The sequence below is a fragment of the Lathamus discolor genome, chromosome 5, assembly GCF_037157495.1.
Source record: "Lathamus discolor isolate bLatDis1 chromosome 5, bLatDis1.hap1, whole genome shotgun sequence".
In the NCBI taxonomy this organism is placed as follows: Eukaryota; Metazoa; Chordata; class Aves; order Psittaciformes; family Psittacidae; genus Lathamus; species Lathamus discolor.
In genome coordinates, this window is record NC_088888.1 from 20,746,181 (window position 1) to 20,760,678 (window position 14,498).

Sequence of the window (14,498 nt, forward strand, 5' to 3'; positions counted from 1 at the left end):
TTGGAAAGCTAGTACTAGAAAGCTCTAGGGCACCTCATGAGAAGGCCAACAGAGAAAACACTTCTGAAACAATGGCCTGGCCAAAGATCTTGCCTTTTGCAGCAGATGCAACTTCTAACATTCAGAAAATAAAAAGTGATTGGCCATGTACACATACAGAATTATGATAGCAACTAAAACCTAGAAGAGCTACTAAATTGTTTCTTTTAATACTTTAGCTAAACACTATTAATAGACACCGACAAGAAAACAAACAGCCACAAGGTATCAAACACCAGTCTGGGTTGGGGCTTTAGACATTCCTATGAAGTAACCAATGCAGGTTATTTCCAGCATTTTTATGCCCAGAAGGGGGTGCTGTCTGTTTTGGCAGTGGCACAGGAACGTGTGTGTCCTTACAATATTAAAGTTTACACACTTTTCTGAAGTACTGCTATGATTTTACCCCAGGAATACAAACCTCGCAGGAAAAAATATTTAGAAATTCTTAAGAAAAATAAAAATATAAAGAAGTTACACAATCTGTCAAGGCAATTTAAATATAAAGGCCTCAAATGAGATCTCCTGGAAATCTGCAGTATACATTACAAAACCGATCAATCAGCATAACGAAAAACCATGAATAACATTTTAGGGTACTTTCTCTTACTGCCTGTCCTCTGGAAGCAAATACATAATAAACAGGGAATGGAAAATACATTTACTTTTATTCTTGGGTAAAACAGATACACAAACACTTGCAAAAAATATATTCTTTGCAAAAAAAGATTTTTATCACTTTGTCACTTTATCACTTGGAGACATCCTGGATAACATTTTCTCTGTTGGAAAAAGTTAGTTGCACATTGACTTCATTGTTTTAAAGGCAGTGATTTTGAGAGAGAATTAGAGTTACCACTTCAAACTTCATTTTTATATCGCTTTCACTGACGTGTTATATACATCTAGCCATACATTCAAAAGACTCTTTTCAGTGTAGCCCAGTAGATGCTTGCAGCTATGGATTTGTAAGACCAGCCCTACAGTGAAAATCAGTAAGAGCTTTTACCTGATCTAGAATTAGAGGCTACCAAACTTACTGCATAACATCACGGAAAAACAAATATCAACTCCGCTGTAATTGTATGGCTCTTCTCCAATAATTTGTTTACTCTTTCGGACAAAATTAAACAATGGCCCAAATTTTCTCAAATTAACCTAAATACTGCATTACCCCCATAGTATAATTTATGCTTTAAAAATTATGTTTCTGAACTTACAATAGTAGCTGAAAACAAACAAAACAAACGCACAGTTACTAAATAGATGTTCCAAGAGTTAAAACTGTAAAAGACAGAAAGATGATATATCAGAGATAAGTGAATGCACAATGTTTGATTTTTTTTCAGCAAAAGCATTCAAAACTTGAAAGCCCATTCTTACTGAGGAAAAAAGTCACAGCTCCACCAATAACAATGGAAAAATTGTACAATAACAGAAGCATGAAACTGGCCTGAAACTTTGAAATTTAACTTGTTAAATATATTGCAAATATCAGGAAAAAGTAGGGGCTTGTGGGATATTTCCAATAATATCTAGTTTGGTTTTATATTGAAATATGCTGAGACTAGTCTCTGAAGACAGTATCTATTTCTGTTAGGAACAAGATGTGAAAAGGCATTTTTTATATTAAATACACAAACAAAAGCAAATCAGAGATCTAGACTATTCTATTATTTAGCAGAATTAGCAGTATCTACACAGAAATATCTAAAGATTAAACTAATAGAAAGACCTTCTAATCTTCTGTATTTTGTATGCATGCATACATGATGTGCATGTACTGGCTCTATTAAAAGGCACGCAGGCTCTTGGGACTGATGTCCATGGTAATAACAACATGGAAGTTTTACAGATGCATTTGCCAAACCTGACAGTCAATCTATAAAGGAATTCAATCACTCTTCAAGTACACAGAAACTTTCATAAGCATATTTTACCTCAAAAATATCAAGAGCTGAAGAGCTTCAGTCACAAAAAACATCTTTAACAAATTAGTCTGAAGTATCCAATAGCATTTTTAGACAGCCAAAATACGGCTAATGAATCAGGAAGCCAAGAAAATTTGAAATAGTAGAGAACTTCCAGGGAGCACTAGGTTACATTTCAGCAGACTAATCTGGATAAGAGAACAGTAAACTAGCATAAAAACACTGGAAAGTATCCCCATCTAAACCGACTCAAGAGGAGGGCAGTAAAAACTGCCAAAAAGCATCTTTAACAAGCTTCCAAACATACTTTCCACATCAGAAGAGATTCCCAGCTGAGAAGTGGAAAGAAAGACACGATGGGCATCTTAGAAAAACCAGAAATCTTTTGTAAATAAATGTGGAGAAGGAAAAAGCTGTTGATGGTCATATAAGCAATACGTGGTTTTACATAACAGCATTCTAAACATATAAGATAATAAAGTTTCAACATCTCTAAAAAATTAATGAAAATACTGTAATAAACCACTCCCTACTCTCATTAAATCCTTACAATTTAGAAAATCTGCCTTTGATGTTGCAAATAGAGACTTAGCTCCAAAAAGCAAAATCTGGGCTTCATTGCTTAAAAATAACCCTGTTCATATTTATGAACAGTTAGGATGACAAAAATTGTAACACTCAGGGCTTTATCATGGAATACCAATTGCAAGAGCTCGCTTAACTTTAAATATTACAACATGTATTTATATTTCTTGGCAACAAAGAATAGTCATCTGTTGTTGCTTACATAGATGTTTCTACAGAGCCTCAAACTTCTTAATGCTTTCATTTTCTACTGTACACTAATCTCAGTGAGTTCAGTTCGAAGTCTGCACTCAAGAAAACTCACAGTGGACTCACTGTGAATTCCGACAAAATAAAGCTCTTGGAAGCAGTACACATAGAAAAATAGATTTTGATAAAACCCAATAAAACAAACAAACAAAAAAAGCAAAACCCAGAAGTTAGACAAGTCTCTTATAAATTCAGAGTTAGTCTTCTTGGTGTTTACTGCAATCAATGTACTTTCAAAGAGAGTTTGTTCTAGAAACTATTTTGAATTTTAGTTTTTACTTTTTGTTCATTTCACAGTGTTAAAAATGTAAATAAAACTGTGATCTTTAAGACAGTCAAAGTTAACAAAACATTAAAAGCACATGACAAATTAAAAAATTGCCACAATTACATGCTACAAAATGTGTGCCTGAAGATAAATATGTTTTCATATTTATGACATAAATTGGAGCCATAGCAATACATTGTATATTTGGTGGCTTGAGATACCAGAAAATAACTTTGTTAAACTTACCAGAAGCAAATTCCTATAAAATTGTTCAAAAGCACATGCTGACTGTTAACATTTACTGAATTTGTTTTGAAGGCTTTTTAAAATGCCTAAAACTTAAGCAGTGAACTCTGATACTTCCTGGTTGGTCCTTAAACTTGGCAATAACGAAAAATTTATTATAGCAAATAATCACTTTACCCTATAGAAGACATTTAATACTTAAGAAATTAGCAAAACAACACATCTTATTTTAAATATTAGTTAAAAAAAATTTAACAGTAGCAATGACATATTCACTATGGTTTACTAAGAACTGGTAGAAGTTCAGCTGAAGAAAATTGAATTTATACTTTTTCCTGGACCTGTAACAGAAAATATAGCACATACTTTCATTTCTGACTAATGAGAAAAACCAAGAGTAAGTATGAACAATACCCTAAATGAACCAATGAGCTGTTTCGCTGACCAAATAGTAATAAAACGGGTAGATCTATTCGCTGACAAAAGACCTGCCATGAGCACAGTGCCAAGAGTCTGTCCCCCAATATTCCAAAGCACTATGGGACACAGAAAATGCTCCAAGAAACATAAAAGTTTGCAAAGCACTTAATTTTTCTGGAGAGTTGAGACCTGCCTTTTTCTGAACTGTAGGATATAGATTCTGGTGGAAAACCTCAGTCAGTTTTTTCCATCAGGGAGCTTTCTGTGGGTTTTCCAACAATAGAAGGAAGCTTTCCCCCCCAGATTATTACATAAATATATAAAATAGCCAAGATAAATATTTTGAGAAGTCTTACTTCAAGATGAAAATATTTAGCTTTCAGAATTGAGCAGTTGGTCTGTTATCATCACTACTTTCCCACTATTCATGATCACCATCGGTTTATAGAAACCATCTCTCCCACCTTTCATTTTAAAGTCAGCTTGTCAGTCCTTTCAGTAGGAATGCTCTTTTTTGTACATGCTTGCATAAAGCCTAGCAAAAAGTGATTTTAAACCCTGAATGGGATACATAGCAGCTATGTTCTTCAACAAATTCTCAAAAAACTTACAACTTCTCAATAAAAGATAAAATGGCTAAAAATTGGCAAACATGTTTCTAATAAAACCTTTTGTGAGAGCAAAATAATCCCTCTTAAATCCATCAGCATATACAACTAAGATATACTACTAAGATTTATTGTGGTTTTTTAATGTCACAATATTCACGCTGTTTTCTAGTAACCAAACTGTTTATATTTCAGGAAAAAGCCTAATCCAGCAGGAGAAAAAATGGTGTGATATGTCTCTTACAGAATTATGCTAGAAGCAAGTAGCAGTCTGAGACCTATTCTAAAATAAGACTTATCTGTACAGAAGTGACATAATATGATAAAAGTAAAATGCAACAAAATATTTAGCGCTCCCGTGACATATATGATGAAGTCGGATTTTTTCCTTCATTCATATTTTGACTTATCCTGAAACTTTGTAATTTGTAATAATTGACACCATCTCCCGAGAAAGGTTATATATAGTTCTACATTTGAATTTGGACTTCACATGCAATATCTCTACCAAATATGAGTTATGAACTAAACCTGCAGTAGAGACTTTATGATTAAATAAATTATTGTATTAAAAATGAAATAATTGAGGAATTTGTAAAGCTCAGGTTATTATGTCAATAACTTATCTTTGCATTTTCTGGAATGTTCATCTGAAACATAAATTAAATTTGTAGTCAGCGAGTTATGTCTGTTTCAGATTTATGAAAGACACTATGATGCAATAAATAGCAGCTACTGAGTATGTTAGTATTTTGCTCACTCTTACTCATGTAGATACGGGTTTATACTTCAGAGTGTTCTGTGATGAAGATGGGTATTGAAAAGTAAGTTCTCCCCTTTTGTGGTGTAATGCTTGGACTAAGATAAAAAGTTCTGGTTGGTTCATTCTAAGCTAACTGTCTTATGCAATCCATAAAACCTCCCCAGTAATGGGAGCTGGCATGTCAAAATGTCAGCAGCAGGCAGCCTTCCACTGCTTGCAGGCAGCCTACTTACCACTCCCTCTTAAAAAATGTCTTTTGGGATCCAAGAAAAACAAATCCATCAGCACATAAACTGGTCTAATTTTAGCTGAAGAATTCAATACTGTGTAACCCAATGTAATCAGCGAAACCTAGGGCATGAGTAGGACACTGCACTTGTGTGTTTCTCTGCTGTAATCATCAAGGAAAACATCCTAATACAGGCTGTAATATACAATGAAAAAATCACAACACAAAATACAGCAGCAATCCATATGCCCAGTTTCAGTCCTTCCTAATAGGTCTTCCACTAGTATCAAACCTTGTGTTTGACAGTATTTTACTAATGACATAATTTTATATATGACATACATATATATGATATGATACATTTATATATGTAGTTAAACAAGCAATTAAAGAGATATCTGTTCAGAAAAAAAACCTGTTTAAAATTAAACCAACTCCTTGAAACTTAGTATTTATTAGTAGTTGGAAAATATGATACAATGGGACCCAAAGACCTACTTTGAAAAAAAATCTGGGGTGTTGGGCTTTGTTTCTCTTTGTGTTTGGGGAAAACGGTAAAAATAAGTTACACTATACAGAGCTAGCAGTTCTATGAGATAATACATGTTTTCCTACACAGAGAAATAAAATTTGCCTCCACAAAGCTGACTATTCATATAATTCATCTAGTTTTCATAAATTTAGCAGCATAAACTACTTTTTCTGCTTAACTGGGTAACAGATGAGTAACTCTGGAGACTTTATGACACAAAAGCATCAGCAAATCTAGCATGAAAGAAACAGCATGAAATTATTTTATTACTGACTGTTGTAACAAAATGACCTTAAGGTCCTTTCCATCCCTAACCTTTCAGTAATTCTATGACATGAAAGATCAATCTAGCCTAGTATCCAGTATGGTAAGGGGCAGAATGGCAGTGTTATACAATTCTAAAGAATATGTGAAGCACCCACTGTAAAAATCCATTACAAACTTCTGCAGGATTCCTCCTGATTTTTATCATGGACTGATATAAAACATGAAGAAAGATTTTTAATATACTCTCTTTCAACAGTCTTGTGGTTTTTTTTTTGAGTTTTTTTTCAGTTTAAAGCAGTATTTTATGCTTCATCCTGACCACTCAGTTTAATCAATAAACACAGGATTGTGTAGTGCCTTTTGCTAGTCTGATTATGTTAATGACTTCTTAATTCTCTTCCTGAATCACATATCTAAAACAGTGGAGAGCTTAAGAAAGGATTTCCCCTTTACAGAAATCAGGATAACTACGAACATTCAAGATTTCAATTTCTAATTACTTCAGCATTCTGTTCTTAGACATAGTTCTGGTTCTTTCACATGTATGCAGCTCATGATATACAACTGCTGTATACTCATTTGTTCCTTCTAACTTCCCTCCTGCTTGCTGTGTACGGTAATTTCTATCCCATTCCTGCATGCAATCTCCTCTATAATAACTAATAGGGTCACAATCCCACTGAAGTTTTATAGTACCCAAAGAAAATTACAACTGTGACAATTGGCTGTTATTTCAATTACTAAGCAATCTTAAAAGATAATTGGCAACCTTTAAATAGTTAAAAAAATCCCTTGACACTAGAACACTAACAAAATCTGAGTTTCTACTTGCCAGCTGTCCTGTCTGAATCTCAGCATGAAAAGTCGCAGTTAAAAAATCCTCATGAAATACATAAAAAACAGGATACAGAAATGTAAGCTATGAATATGTTGAAGTTATACATGATAACCTAGGATGAGGCATGTTCTTCTTTACTAACAAAACCACAAGCTCTTCCAGAACCTACAGACACCATTAAATCTTTTTATTTGAACAATTCAATTAGAAAACAGAGAAAACATGCAACTATGCAACATAAATGTGTCTACAGTTACTGGAAATTGTATTATGTGGATCTTGAAACTAACGATTTGCAAGAATATAGTTATTTATTGTAATAAATAACTAGCTCAGATGATGTAAGGAAAGATAATGGCAATGTTTAACAGTTAACCCTTTCCAATTAAGCACTATAAAAACTCACTTATACAATCCATGCTAGCTGGTCAATATAATTTGCAGGTTTGAGTTGCTGTTTCTATAGATTTAAGCACAAACTTAAATCATGTGGTAATCCTTATTTGGCTGAAGTGAAACATACCCTTAAAATCTTGTAAAATCAGGTTCTAGGAATGGTTTTAGGTAGTTCTGAAAATTTAGTATGCAGAATACGTTTTCCAAAATATTAACAGTAATTACCAATATCTCCATATTTTTTAAAACTCCCTCTTCTGGAATCTAATTTGAATATTTAAGCTCGTCTTTCAAGGCGCATGATTCAGTATTTATAACATTTGGGGTTACAATACAAGTATCTGGAATTTCTTTAATAACCATAGATTGAAGAGTGCAAGAAAATACTAGAAGAATCACTTATGAGTCTTGATGAGGTCTATGGTAACTCCTAACTCCTGAGAACATTTCATGCATTTGCAATGGTCTCTATCAAACTGCTTTCCCATTCTTTCACAAGCCTCCCCAGCCAGTTGACAATCTGATTGCTGCAATAGGCTGTCAAAAACTTATCATGATGAGAAAGATTTTCAAATCCATATAGAAATTGGAAGGTTAAAAGCAAAACCTTAAGTCAGACTATGTATTTGGTGGGTATCAGAGTATTAAAATTACTTGTTTGCAAATAACTTATTTTGTTATGTAGGTTGACCATTATGCTTTTCCAGATGGTGCTCTCTCAAGACATTTTGCTTTATTCTTTGATAGAGCAAACAGGATTAATCAAGTCTGAAGCATACAAATGTGTTCATGTCTGAGTCCAATAGGAAAGAGAGCTATATCGTAGCCATCAGCAGAGCTAAGAGCTTCTGGATGCCAAGGAATGCCCCAATGTATCTTTGCACTGTCATAGATTTACAAGAAGACAGAAAAATAGTAATAACTACTTGACGGTTTATGGTACTTTGCAGCCAAGGATCTCAAAAGAGTAACTTGCTTACAAAGAAAGGGAAATGTTTCATATGGATATAGGGTTTTTTTCTTCACTTGATATTGATCTGTTATTAATAGTTCCCTGGTGAGGTTTATTTGTGGGTTTGGTTTCTTTTGGGGCGGGGGGAGGGTTGTTTGTTTTTTTATTTTTCCAATCATGATATAGACTGCTTGTCCTAATACTGGCTTTCTTTTTACTGACTTTGACTCTCAGAACTTTTCTCACACTCTTTTTTTTCTTTCCCCTCCAGCCCTCTGGCCTTAAAATTAACTATTACTGTATGTTCTTAAATACCTATATAAAGTATAAGTACACAGTGAGACCTTTTCCAACATTTTCTGATGAACTGTCTGTATATGTTTACAAGTATTAAACAGTGAATTTTACTCAAATTTTACTCTTGGCACCATGGAGAATTAAATTGTGAAAACACTACCAATTGATTTGAAAAATATATAACCTCCAGTCTACAAGAACTAAAATCTAAATGTTACAGTATGAAGATAAATATTGAAACTTGTTACTTTCAGAACTTTAAGAAATTAAACAAAGAAAAGGAAAAAAATAAAGTTATTTATATATTAGGTAGAAAATACTGTCATTTTCAGAGACACAAAGGCATGAAAGGGCCTGGACACTCAGTTATATTCTTGCAGAGACAACTGGTCTCCTGAGGCTGGATTTAAGGGATACTGGCAAGGCTGAATGTGTTGTATTATTAACAGTGTTTCTACTGCTATTTGTCTTTCATCTACGTACTCCCTGAGGACAACACCACAAGCATTTTAAGAAATAATGTTTTAAAAGCATATCATTATAACAGATATATATTACAGAAGATTGTAAGTCTAAATTCTGCCAACACTACTGGACTTGACTTGCAGCTGAATGTCAGGCCATTTTACGGAATGCACAGATATATGGATACCTTACATAATCTAAAAATAACTCAAGCAACATGACCAAAAGCTTTAAAAATAAATTAGCTAAAAGTGAACCTAAGGAAGGACTTTCACTTTTTATGCGAAGCATTTTGATTATTGAGGGCTTCATCATTTTCATATCCATGTATAATGACATACCTGACCCTGACCCAAAAGTGATTGAAAAGAGGACTGGAAAGAAGAGAGTTGATTTCCAGCTACCTTCAGAATGAGAAAACCATATAATGTGCAATCGAATCACATAAAAGTCTTACCTAAAAATATACTACCCAGGCAGATATGCATTTAAAACCCATTATCTGAACGGGATGGAAATCAAGTATATTTCCTTTTTCTTATTAACTAAATACAATACTTCATCATTGTGGCAGATTCCTCTTGCCAACCATCTGTCCCAAATAATTATTATTTTCAATGAACAGTATTTGATATGCTCACCTATTAAATTTTACTGAATATGGTTTAAACCCAACCACAAAAGCTCGTTCACTCACCCCCACGCCCCCGCCCCGCCCCTCCCCTCTCCCACAGGGATGGGGAGGAGAATCAAGAGAATGTAACTCCCACAGGTTGAGATAAGAACAGCCCAGTAACTAAGGTATAACAGAAATCACTACTGCTACCACCAATGGTAATAATGATAAGAGAAAATAACAAGAAAAGAGAATATGATACCACCGCCAAACGAGTTCGACCCCCCCGAAGAGAGACTGTGCCCTTCCGGGTAACTCCCAGTTACCTCCCTGGGCATGACGTGCTGTGGTATGGAATACCTCTTTGGCTAGCTTAGGTCAGGTGTCCTGTCTCTGCTTCCTCCCGGCCTCCCCTCGTCCCCGGCAGAGCATGAGACTCACAAAGTCCTTGGCCAGAATAAACATTACTTAACAACAATTAAAACCAATCGGTGTTATCAGCTCTCTGCCCAGGCTGGAAGTCAAAACACAGAGCTTGCACCAGCTACTAAGACGGAGCAAAACGGCTCCTGGTAAACCCAGGACAAAGAGATAAAAACTTGTTATCAGTTACCTACAGACAAATAATAATCATCTGTTGATGAAGGCACGGCACATGGTATACCAGCAGAGGCAGCATTAAGCTGGAAGAGAGCATAGTGTGCTTTCTTTTTTTCTTTTTTTAGCATATTTACCAGAATGTCTGCAAGATATATTAAGGAAATCATTAAGGACCCCTTTATTATAAAATAACAATCATTTTGTTTATCCCTAAGCCTTTCATTTAGTTAGTTAGTTAGTTAGCTTACCAAGCGGAACAATTCAGAGTATGGAAGCCTATATGTGAATGGCATACTCTCATCCACCTTAGTTTTTCCAAACAGCAGATTCATTTTTACTAAATGGTAACAAATTCACACACTGACCAGAACTGACATTCAGTCAATGTCTGATAAAAGCATTTACAGACAAATAGGAATTAAAATTTTAGCATCTTATTGCCATTTTGTGAGATTCCTTTTTTTTTTAATTTATTTTTTATTTTTTAAATTCTGTGATAAACAGAATTTCCAAATAAAAGAAAAATAACCCTTAACTTACAGATTGCTTGGCAAGTGAATCACATCTACAAGCTTTTCACAATAAGGTTTACTAAAATGCAGAACAGGTCTTTAGGAAATTTCTTCCAATAACACTATGTATTTACTGGAAATACATTTGGTATAAATTAATTTTGCCTAACAGTTTATAGAGGGCTTATAATAAAGAATCCCGTGTGCATTCAGCCAAAACCACAGAAGTCCCTGTGATACATTTCTTGCTATGCTATTCATTTGAATCCTAATTAATCTTCTAAATGAACAGCAGAAAATCTAAGTAGTCTTCAGGGACTATTATTAACTGGACTAGGTAGTAACAACAAAACACTTTACAGTTCAGTTGCTACAAGAGTTCTTAGCTACCACAGGCAAGAAGCACCTCATAGTTATTGACTAAACAGCTTCCATGCTTCCCACTACTTCATCACATTAGACATGTTATTAATTTTCTGATGATGATGTACAGTCACTTAGCAGCTGCAGACTCTGTAAATCAGTGTTGTGTTCAAAGTCTTAGTTCTTACATTCTTCCTCCATAACTCTAACATGGATTTGCACAAGTTTATTGTACTTCTGCAAAGCAGTATATATCTATCAAATGCAAGTGTGTCTGATAGAGATGCTTTGCTTTTCTCAAAAATAACATTAAAATTGAAGATTATTTTTTTTAAAGGAATGTTAACTGAATATTATAGCTAAGCTTATTTGAAAGTGGCTCTTGGAAAATGGATATCTTATCTTCTGTAATAGAGCAGAAATAGGAAAGTTTTCCTGCCACCTCAATTCAGACTGGGAGCATGCTACGTCCCAGTGTAAAATGCCATTCTCCTTTGACATATGAAAATTGATCCAGAATTGTTGAACACAAAGAATGCATTTGAGTTTGTTTTTTACTGTGAAAGAATCTGTTACCTATAAACTCAAAATAAAACCAAAACTATTTTTTCAGTTCTCTGCCATAGTCAAACTTTAGCCACCAAGTAGTCACAAAGTTAGGGGCATAGTGATGCTGTAGTCTTCCCACAGTTCTGTCAACCTGCTAAAAATAATTCCAACCTATTGTGCAACAGTGCAGTTACTCGTATTTCCTGTGAGGTAGTGAAATGGATATCTGAGCAGTTTAGTATTTTTATATGCAAAAAACTTCAGCTTTAATTTAAATTTTAAAGTTACACGTAAAAAGACCAAACTTAATATTTGTTATAAAGGAAATAGCCCAATAATCCCCAAAACAGCACTTCATTTGGCTAAAAATAACACTAACAGGAAGTTCTATTCTTTGTAAGGTAATAAATTGGTCTTTATATAGCAGCAGTTTCCTATTCTAAAAAATAGTTTAATTTGCTTCAGGAGAGTGTTTTAGACGTGGCCTGATCCACAGTATTTGGATGTTGGCTGGACCATTCTAAAGCTAAGTGGTGCTTGGATGCAGGATTTTGGTTTGAGTCACAACTGAAAAAGAAGCAGGTGCAAAGTAGGAGACCTTCCACATAAAAGCTGGGAACTGAGTAATTGCTTTAACACAGTGGGGTTAGTAGAGAAAATTTCCTTCCAGCAGCTAATGCCTCTCTCACACACACAAAAAACGTTGCAGCCAGATCAGCTTACAACCATTTTTTTTTTCCTCACAAAGGATACTGATTTCGTTGTCTCTTTGCTGTAGAAGCTCTTTCATTTTTTTCAGTTCTTCTGCTTCTTTGTTGGTATCTTTTTCTTCAGAAGAGTGTTGTGAGAGCCATTTTCTATCAGAAATCTTTGAATGATTTATTAGTTCCTATCAGAAGAAAAAAAAAAAAGCACACTCCTTTAACTTTAGCTCCACCTACGTATTCATGCTTCCCTAAGAGCATCTAGCTGTGCTAGAAAAGGTAAGGCTTTCTAGACTCTTGAAAGAACAAGATCATGCCATGCATCGACTTGAAGTTACATGCACTTTAAGTGCGTATATGCACTTGGGATGAGTTATATTTGTTTATCTTCACTACAAAAAGTACAATTTACTCTTTCTACATATAAATTCCAGTGTTCTCTGGTATTACAGAACTTTCATTATTAACACTGTAATTAAAACCTAATTATTTAAAGACAATAAATTAAGATCGGGGATGTGTGTGTTATTATATTGGAAAACTATATCCCAAATTACAGAAAAGCTTATCTTCTATCGCTTTTCTTATTAATTTCACATGTTTTTACTAGTTTAAGTGTATTTTGTTTGCTCAGTGATTTAAGAGAGCTTACAACAGTGTCAGGATAGTTAGTGTAACAGATTCAGGGATACAATGTTTTTATTCTTAATTTTCTCTCTTTCAATATAGTTTGTCCAAAATAAAGCCTTCATAGTGCTGGGAATACATATGAATACACAGAGATATCCTTGCTGGGGTTTCCACAAAATGCCACTGAATTTTTCCAACTAAATTTCAAATTCCTATCAGTCCTCTAAGCATGTCACAGTTCAATTGTTTTATCTTTTTCCAATGCCTCCCAACTGTATTGTATTATTTTTAACACTTTTCAACCCTGAATGTCTTCAAGTTATTTTCAGTGCCAGCTGTGCTTCCATCTAGGTTTAAAAGAAATACCTTCATATGAACAAAGCAATACTTGATCTTGCGCATGTCAGTACCAACATCCAAAGCGCTGTGAGGATCATTGTCTTTAAGAAATGTTCCAATCAACTCATCTAACCTGAAAAATACAAAGAATTTTTAAGGAAAAAAAAAAACCCACAAACATGCAGACAGCTCTGTGAGGTTATGTGTGGAATACAATCCAAGACTTCCCAGGATGACTTACATTGGTAGGCTATTTTCTTTCAAGCTCCATGCAATTTAAATACACTTTTGCTCCTGATACTAAAATCTGGATTTGATATTGTAGCTTCTATAACTTTATATCAGAACACACTTGTACATGCTAAGGAATACTTCTAGAACTGAAAGCATCAAATGAGTAATCTTTTCCCCATTTATTTTAAAACCTTCTCTTCTTCTACCGCCCCATAATTTAAAAGAACTAAAGCCTGCCCTCTCAGAAAACTAAATATTTAGAGGCTTTGGGCATAGAATTTTTAAATATATATGATTATTCATGCAAAAAGAAAACTCAACTTCCTTTCCTATTACAAGAGTCAGCAGATAGAACAGCTTCCATACAGAAAATTATCTGCTCCAATCACCAAGCGCAGCAACTTATCTTGGAAATCTATAAATATCTGTATCAAAAAAGACTTACTGCTCTTCTTCTGACTAATGAAATGTAGTTAGTATTTTATTCTCTTGCAACTTGTTCTTATTTAACAAACATCTCATCTTCCATTAGGGAAAACCAATTCTTATTTTGGCAATTCAGTCTTCATAAGACAATCCAGCACTGAAAATCATCCTCTTGCTTTTTCAAATGCAAAATAAAATATTCAGACTGGATAGCTACACAGGCATAATATACCATGCCTTTGGGCTGGATGTCACAGCTATGTGGACAGACAGATTTTCTCCTGCACGCTTTCACTACCTTTCCAGTTCTTGCATTCCAGGATGCATGGCAGAGCATCCTCAAGAAAAAGGGCAAAAGATTTCTAAACCAAAACTAGCCCTCAGCCCACTTACTAAAGTACATTTCTGGAAAATAGTAAGTGCAAGTTCAAACTCCATAA

At 34.4% G+C, this 14,498-nt stretch overlaps 1 protein-coding gene across 2 annotated transcripts in view; it reads right to left on the bottom strand.

Annotated features, from left to right (window-relative positions):
* KIF6 (kinesin family member 6) overlaps positions 1-14,498 on the bottom strand; it is a 138,118-nt gene that overhangs the window by 66,033 nt on the left and 57,587 nt on the right. For both annotated transcript variants that reach the window (XM_065680028.1, XM_065680027.1), the window contains exons 11-13: positions 13,426-13,531; positions 12,479-12,614; positions 10,319-10,443 (exon numbers count right to left, since the gene is read on the bottom strand). In XM_065680028.1, the coding sequence (XP_065536100.1) occupies positions 10,319-10,443; positions 12,479-12,614; positions 13,426-13,531 (367 nt within the window). The remainder of the gene's footprint in view (positions 1-10,318; positions 10,444-12,478; positions 12,615-13,425; positions 13,532-14,498) is intronic.